The sequence below is a fragment of the Salvelinus fontinalis genome, unplaced genomic scaffold (assembly GCF_029448725.1).
Source record: "Salvelinus fontinalis isolate EN_2023a unplaced genomic scaffold, ASM2944872v1 scaffold_0521, whole genome shotgun sequence".
In the NCBI taxonomy this organism is placed as follows: Eukaryota; Metazoa; Chordata; class Actinopteri; order Salmoniformes; family Salmonidae; genus Salvelinus; species Salvelinus fontinalis.
Window position 1 is genome coordinate 1 of NW_026600730.1, and position 8,034 is coordinate 8,034.

Genomic DNA, 8,034 nt, shown 5'->3' on the forward strand with positions numbered 1-8,034 from the left:
ACAGCCAGCTAGTCTGGAGAGAGGAGATATGTCGATACACTGTTAAATATGCAAAGATTTAAGAATAATGAGATGCATTAAGACAATAACAGAAGGACATGATTAGACTATGTTAAAAACATACTAACTCAGTCATGATATTTAACCTTAGATTCATATATTGATCACAATGCATGTATGTTTCTGCATATTTACGAAGATGTTCAAAGAATGTTAAAAACATAATTACTACAAATATATAAACTATATAAAGACATTGGATACTGAAGATATTTAACTCACACTAGTGTCTGTATGTTGCAGAGTGGACTGGTTAGTCCAACACAGAGCAGCTCCACTCCTCGGTCTTCCAGGTCATTGTTGCTGAGGTCCAGTTCTCTCAGGGGGGAGTTTGGTGTCTGCAGAGCTGAGGCCAGAGTCTCACAGAATTTATATGCCAGTTTACAGCCAGTTAGTCTGGAGAGAGGAGATAATCTGTTAGATATAAAAATTCTTCATTATAATGATACTGTAAACATCAACAAAATAACAGAACTTACAGTGCTCTCTTGCAGGTTTTCACTACCGGAAGCAACCTCTGATAACCTTTCTCTGTTGTGTTGTATGTCTTCAGGTCAAACTCCTCCAGCACCTCCTCTGACATCAGTAACAGGTAGGCCAGGGCTGAACATTGGTCAGGTTTTAGCTCTGTTTCTGAAAGAGTTCCTGATCGCAGGGAGGTCTGCATGTTTTCAACTAGAGAGTTGGCACCAAGTTCATTCAGACAGTGGAACAAGTTGATGATCCTTTCTGGTGAGGATTCCTGGTTGATCTTGTCTGAAAGGTACCTGACTGTCCTCTCGACTGTTTCCTCATTGGTCTGTGTTGTACTTCCTGTCTGTGTCAGAAGGCCTCTTAACAGATTCTGATTGGACGCCAGTGAGAGACCCAGAAGGAAGCGGAGGAACAGGTCCAGGTGTCCATTCTCACTCTTCAAGGCCTGGTCCACTGCGCTCCTGTGTAAGTCAGACAACTGGATTGACTCCTTCTCTTCATCATCACTAGTGGGGGAGAAAACATTTTCCTTCTTGTCCAGACATGATTCTAAAGCATGCACTGCTGCTAGAAACTCCTGAATGCTCAGATGCAGAAAGCTGTAGACCTTGTCTTGGTACAGCCCAGATTCTTCTTTAAAGATCTCTGTACACAATGCTGAGTACTCTGATGCCTCTGTGACATCAAGGCCACACTCTCTCAGGTCCTCCTCATAGAACATCAGGTTGCCCTTCTGCAGCTGTTGGAAAGCCAGCTTTGCCAGTTTCAGGATCATCTCTTTGTCTGACTGAGACAGTTCCTTTGGGTTTGTCTCTGTGGCTTTGTTGTACTTCTTGTTCTTCACAATGATTTGGATGAGCATGAAGTGTGAGTACATCTGGGTCAGAGTTTTGGGGACTTCATATTTCTCTGCCACTTTCAGTATCATCTCAAGGACAGTGGCTGATATCCAACAGAAGACTGGCATGTGGCACATGATGTGGAGGCTCCTTGATGTCTTCATGTGTTTGATGATTCCTTTGGCCAGATTCTGATCTGTGACTTTCTTCCTGAAATACTCCTCCTTCTGTGGATCATTGAAACCTCGTACCTCTGTCACCTGGTCAACACACTCAGGAGGGATCTGATTGGCTGCTGCAGGCCGTGTGGTTATCCAGAGGAGAGCAGAGGGAAGCAGATTCCCCTCAATGAGGTTTGTCAGCAGCATGTCCACTGAGGTTGGCTTCGCGACATCACAGCACTTCTCATTGTTTTTGAAGTCTAGAGGAAGTCGACACTCATCCAGACCATCAAAAATGAAAACAGTTTTGGTTTCACCATCTTCAATGCTGTCAATCTCTTTCAGCTCTGGGAAGTAATAGGAAAGAAGTTGCATCAGACTGTATTGGTCCTTTTTCAGGTTCAGATCACGGAAAGGAAGAGGAAACATGAAATGAACGTCCTGATTTGCTTTTCCCTCTGCCCAGTCAAGGATGACTTTCTGCACAGAGACTGTTTTTCCAATGCCAGCGATTCCTTTGGTCAGCACAGTTCTGATAGGTTTGTCTTGTCCAGGTAAAGGCTTGAAGATGTCATTGCATTTGATTGGTGTCTCTTGTGTGGTTTGTTTCTTGGATGCCATCTCTATCTGTCTAACCTCATGTTCATTATTGAGCCCTCCACTTCCACCCTCTGTGATGTAGAGCTCTGTGTAGATGTCCTTGAACAGACTTTGGTTTCCATGGTGTCCAATTCCTTCAGATATGTGTTGATACTTGTGTTTCAGTTTAGCCTTAATGTCTTGTTGGACTGTCAGCAGAGTTTGACCTGTAGGAAAACAATGAGAGTTGGGACTCATAAGTTTGTTTGTGTGTTTTATAAGGTCCTTTGTACCGTTCTTTGTAATATTGTATGAAACACAGTCTTACTTCTTCTGTCCAGAAGGTTGTGTGTGATCTTTAATGCATCCTCACTGTCCAAACTCTCCACTTCCTTATTGTCATCTGGTAATGGTTCCTGGCTGAAAGCAGGTGGCTGATCACTCTTCATTGATAGCAGGCTGGTTGTAGGTGACTCCGCTCTGGGCTTCTGGACACTGAACAAAACAGGGAGACAGATCACCTCATCAATATCACATCAATTCCTCATCTACTTCATTTTAACAACTGTATAGTGGAACTTCTAGCAGTCCTGAAGTTGCTTTATAAAGCTAAAGTCTGCATTTGGTCATTAGATTTTAGGACTTCAATGAACTTGGCAACACTTTTCTCAAAAATGTGTTTTATATCTTTAAGAGAACTGTACATTTTACAATTCATCTCTTACCTCTCGGAACTGGTGTCTTGATTCACTTCAGAGGCAGTGGTCTCCTCCTCTCTCTCCCCAGAGAGACTCATTTTAGAGGCAGTGGTATCCTCTCTCCCCCCAGAGAGACTCATTTTAGAGGCAGTGGTCTCCTCCTCTCTCTCCCCAGAGAGACTCATTTTTGAGGCAGTGGTCTCCTCCTCTCTCTCCCCAGAGAGACTCATTTTAGACGCAGTGGTCTTCTCCTCTCTCTCCCCAGAGAGACTCATTTTAGAGGCAGTGGTCTCCTCCTCTCTCTCCCCAGAGAGACTCATTTTAGAGGCAGCGGTCCCCTCCTCTCTCTCCCCAGAGAGACTCATTTTAGAGGCAATGGTCCCCTCCTCTCTCTCCCCAGAGATCCTCATTTTAGAGGCAGTGGTCTCCTCCTCTCTCTCCCCAGAGAGACTAATTTTAGAGGCAGTGGTCTCCTCCTCTCTCTCACCAGAGAGACTCATTTTAGAGGCAGTGGTCTCCTTCTCTCTCTCCCCAGAGAGACTTATTTTCGATGTAAATCACAGCTTACTCAGCTACAATAAGAAATAGCCAAACCGTACATTTTTCTGAGCATTGTTAGTACCACCCAGCATAAGCAGAGAACATGTCTAACTGACTGGCTGGTACGCTGGGCGAGATAAGCAGACCTTTATACCCTGATAAGACAACAATAAATGTTCTGTAATCATTAACCCTAGAGGCATGTAGGGAGATTAACCAAAGGTATGGCCTCTGCAGAGTTAGAAACATCAGCTACTACAGAGTAAAAGAACATTAATAAAGTCAAACAATCATCAGAAAATGCTCAGTCCACTTTCTATAATCTGCCATGTCTTTACCTACTCCTCCATTCAGATTGTTACTGACAAACTAAGACTTGCTATAAGATGTTTCTTATGTGGTGGAAAATTTTTCCAATGTGATTGTCTGTATGTTTCCATAGAATAGGCGATGTTATAGACCCTGTCAGAGTGTCAGTCTAACCCTAACTCATGTATCATTAACCAGACCTCTTCATTTTATGTAAATACAACACCTGGATTTATTACTCTGGTGTAAGAGTCACGGTTCCAAGCCAAAGTTCCACCCCATTGGCCAGCAGTTCCCCTTAAAGCAAACTTGTCTGCACTGCCACGCCCACAGCTGAAGCCAGTCTGTTTGTTAACTTCCTGGAGGAGTGGGAGTTCCCTGGCAGAAGGCCCAGCTCCCTAGCCTGTCTGCTTGTGACATCATGCCACTCCTTGTCATACACTAATGTGTGACCAATTCAGGAAACCAGGCGTATGTCGATAGTCATGACTTCACTGGAGAGCCTTTAATCAAAATGCGTTTTTGGGCAGAAATTCCTTCTGGAACATGTGAACTTTCATGTTCCTTAGTAACAAACTTGTATGCCATCTGTAAATACGGGTAAAATTGTTAAATTACGAGCCTTGTTGTTAAAGCCACAGAAAAAGGTTGCAACCTTCCCACTAGCCATGATTGGCTTAGATAATGAGTGGGCAGGATATACCGAGAGAGGAGTTCGGATTGGTCTGCAAGATACTGTAGTAGGCTTCTGTCTATTTGAGCTGGTCAATCTGTGTTGGTAATCTGGTCGAACGATGCTTTTGAAAAAATGCATTGTTTAGTGTAGCTGCATAAATGTGGATCTCCACTTTCTGGAGGATCAAGTTTTGAAATCCGTGGAATTAGAGGATGATAGCTAAAGAGATGGAGGAAACACCTGTCTCTGGATTACATCTTCAAACTAAGGGCAACCGTGGCACGGCATTCCTGACAGGGTCCATACACGATGATGTATTCAGGAAAGATAGTTTAGCGTTAGCTAGCTACATTTTCAGATATTACACGTTTCTAATTTGGACAGAAAGTGATTTAATTTCAAGCTAAAGTGTAATGTTAGCTAGCTAGCTAACGTTAGCTGGCTGGCTCCCTAGCCAACGTTATTATTCGTTTCCCAGAGCCGTATGCTTTTCTAGTTAGAGCTCGTTAGCTAATGTTACAATATGTGTGTACAATATGGCCGGTGTCAGTGGACGTCTGCAAAAAAGCGTAATGAAATTGTTTCCAGCAGAGCTGGTTAGGCTCCCCTCTGTGTTGATCTCTGCTCTCCATCCTGCTGTCTGGTGAACTGAAGGGAGAGTCGAGTTACCATGTATTTTACTGATACACCTCCTCCCTGTAGGAACCACCCTATGACGCATGTGGCTGCCACTTCTCCCGTTTGCAGTCATTATTGACAGTCTGTTTGTTTTGAGGTGTGTGTGTGTGTGTGTGTGTGTGTGTGTGTGTGTGTGTGTGTGTGTGTGTGTGTGTGTGTGTGTGTGTGTGTGTGTGTGTGTGGTGTGTGTGTGTGTGTGTGTGTGTGAGAGATCACATATATGGTTACTATGCAGTCTGATCACTATAATTTGGTGGTGACGTGTCCTCTGAAACATGACCCGCTAAGCTGACTACTTCTTAACACACTACTCACTTAATCAGGAAGTCAGCCATATCAATGTGTTGGAGGAAACAGGTCATGGTTAGAAGGGATCCAGCATTTGTCCGATTAATCTCAAAAGTTGACATTAGTTGCATTTTAGCTAACCATTTTCTGAACTTCTAACTGCTATGTTAATTCTCCTAATCTACTATGTTAATTCTCCTAACCTGCTACAAAAGTCAAATATGACATTCATTTGAGCCAAGGAAAGCCCCCCCGCCCCTAACCCAGACAGCCAATTGTGCCCTTTGGAGCTCAAGGCCGGCTGTAACACAGCCTTGGATCAAACCCCAGGCTGTAGTGGCACCTCAGCACTGCATGCAGTGCCTTAGACCTGTGTGCCACCTGGGAGGCCTCTGTTGTGGCAAGGATTTTGACAGCGGAAAGGCAGCCTTTCCAGTCGTGAATCACAGTGCCCATATGCTCATGGAACAAGAGAGATGTGCTTTTTTGTGCCTGTAAAGCTTGTACTTAGAAACATAAAAAAAAATAAAAAAATTAAATGTCATTTGATTACAAACCAAGCAGAGCTTCCCCTTTTTTTGTCCCACCCAATACCTTTTACTCTAGTCTATCGATAAAGGGTGTGGTTCGTGAGACCACTTTTGAAATAAATCTTAATCACCAAAGCTGTATTAAAACATCAAGTTTGGGACCATCAGAAGTGTGACTGGTAAGCCTCTGTACATCATTTTAGCTCCTGTTGCTATTGTTATTTTGGATGTCTTGAACCCCTCCATGTAGACTACATGTCCAGCTCCTGTTGTTATTTTGGATGTGGTACACCCCTCCATGTAGACTACATGCCAGTTCCTGTTGTTATTTTGGATGTACGTAAAACCCATCCATGTAGACTATATGTCCAGCCCCTGTTGTTATTTTGGATGTGGTAAACCCCTCCATGTAGACTACATGTCCAGCTCCTGTTGTTATTTTGGATGTACGGTAAACCCCTCCCTGTAGACTACGTGTCCGTATGCCCATCATGGAACGAGAGATGAGCAGATGACCCTATTTAGAAAGTTATTTACCTCTAACAATGTGATGAGAAAACAACCCCGCAGTAGCCAACCCTTACTCTTCTATAACTAAGGAAAGCTCCATCAACAGCAATGGGTAGGATGTCTTCCTCATCCTGGCCAGGCATTAGCTATCATAAAGGAGCATATTCATAACAGGTTTCTACATGGTCTACTTGTGAGGCTTTTTTGCCATCATGCTTTTGCATTATTCACATAGGCCTACCTGTAGTGCATACTCCATTTGGCTTGTAACAACAATTTACTACCTGTGATGTGCTAGATGACTTGTATCAACAATTTACTATCTGTGATGTGCTAGATGTCTTGTATCAACAATTTACTATCTGTGATGTGTTAGATGCCTTATGATTGATGAGAAAAAGAAGTCCACTGTGGCTGATCTGCTTGATCAGTTCTCCCCCCCCCATCATTAACCCATATGTTTAACCTGATGATAATATCTGGTACTATCCTCAATGAAGTGGAGGACCTGTTGGACTGGGAATTCTTATCACATCATGTGTTCTCTCCCAGATGCTGGTAAGGGCTGAGATGACTGACAGGTAGGATTCCAGTTGAGGTGGTTTAATAACGCTGATTCATATAGAGCAGGAACGGCACAGCACAGTGTATGGCCTAAAGCACTTTAAGGTATGGCTTGTTTTAACCACGAGTGTGTGTGGTTATTAGTAAAGGACTCACACTGGCCTTGGCCTAAACAAATAATGCTAACTAAAAGGTAAACAAAGGAGATGCCTGGAACTTGTACTTTCTCTAGTTACTTCCTTCTCCTCAGCTGGAGATTGCCCAGCATGCTCTGCTCCACAACACCGGTGCTACAGTTCTCCCATGATGAACTAATATCTATCCTCCTTTGTACACCCAAGGTTTGGAAGGTGGCCCAGGTAGGTTTTGTACACCCAAGGTTTGGAAGGTGGCCCATGTAGGTTTTGTACACCCAAGGTTTGGAAGGTGGCCCAGGTAGGTTTTGTACACCCAAGGTTTGGAAGGTGGCCCATGTAGGTTTTGTACACCCAAGGTTTGGAAGGTGTCCCATGTAGGTTTTGTACACCCAAGGATTGGAAGGTGGCCCATGTAGGTTTTGTACACCCAAGGATTGGAAGGTGGCCCATGTACTCCCTCTTCACAAAGGTGCTGACCCTTGTGACCTAAATCAGCCCTATTTCTCAACTTTCTTGCCTAGCTAAAATATTAGAATCCTTGATGAATTCTCAGCTAAGATCTTTCTTGTTTTTGCAATGTATTGTAAATATACATCAGTAGTGTTTAGACCAGGACTATCTCTGCTGCATCCCTAGTTTTACAGTAAATCATGTGGTTATCTGTGTGGATAAAATGAAACGTGGTGCCCTCTTCATTGACCTGTCAAAGGCTTTCAATACTGTTGACCACTCACTGCTAATTCAGAGGATTTCCTCAATTGGCCAAGACCAGGCTGCATGTAACTGGTTTAAAAATGACTTAACTCAATGTGTATCTACTGATGGTGTTAAAAGGTTTCATGGAAATTACGAAAGGTGTCCCGCAGGGGTCAATTCTGAGTCCTGTACCTTTTACTGTTTACATTAACAACATCGACCTGCCTGTAAAAAAGCCTGTAAATTGCACTTTTATGCCGATGAACCTCCTGAGTGGCGCAGTAGTCTAAAGCAG

General features: G+C 43.5%; 1 protein-coding gene across 1 annotated transcript; it reads right to left on the minus strand.

The window, feature by feature from the left end:
• Positions 1-282: 282 nt before the first annotated feature.
• LOC129846397 (protein NLRC3-like) lies at positions 283-3,445 on the minus strand (the record flags this gene model as incomplete). The annotated part of the gene is made up of 4 exons (XM_055914326.1): positions 2,839-3,445; positions 2,442-2,608; positions 540-2,340; positions 283-456 (listed from the first exon to the last, which is right to left on the minus strand). Coding segments are annotated over exons 1-4 (2,615 nt in total), but the record flags the coding sequence as incomplete, so codon positions are not given.
• Positions 3,446-8,034: the final 4,589 nt, after the last annotated feature.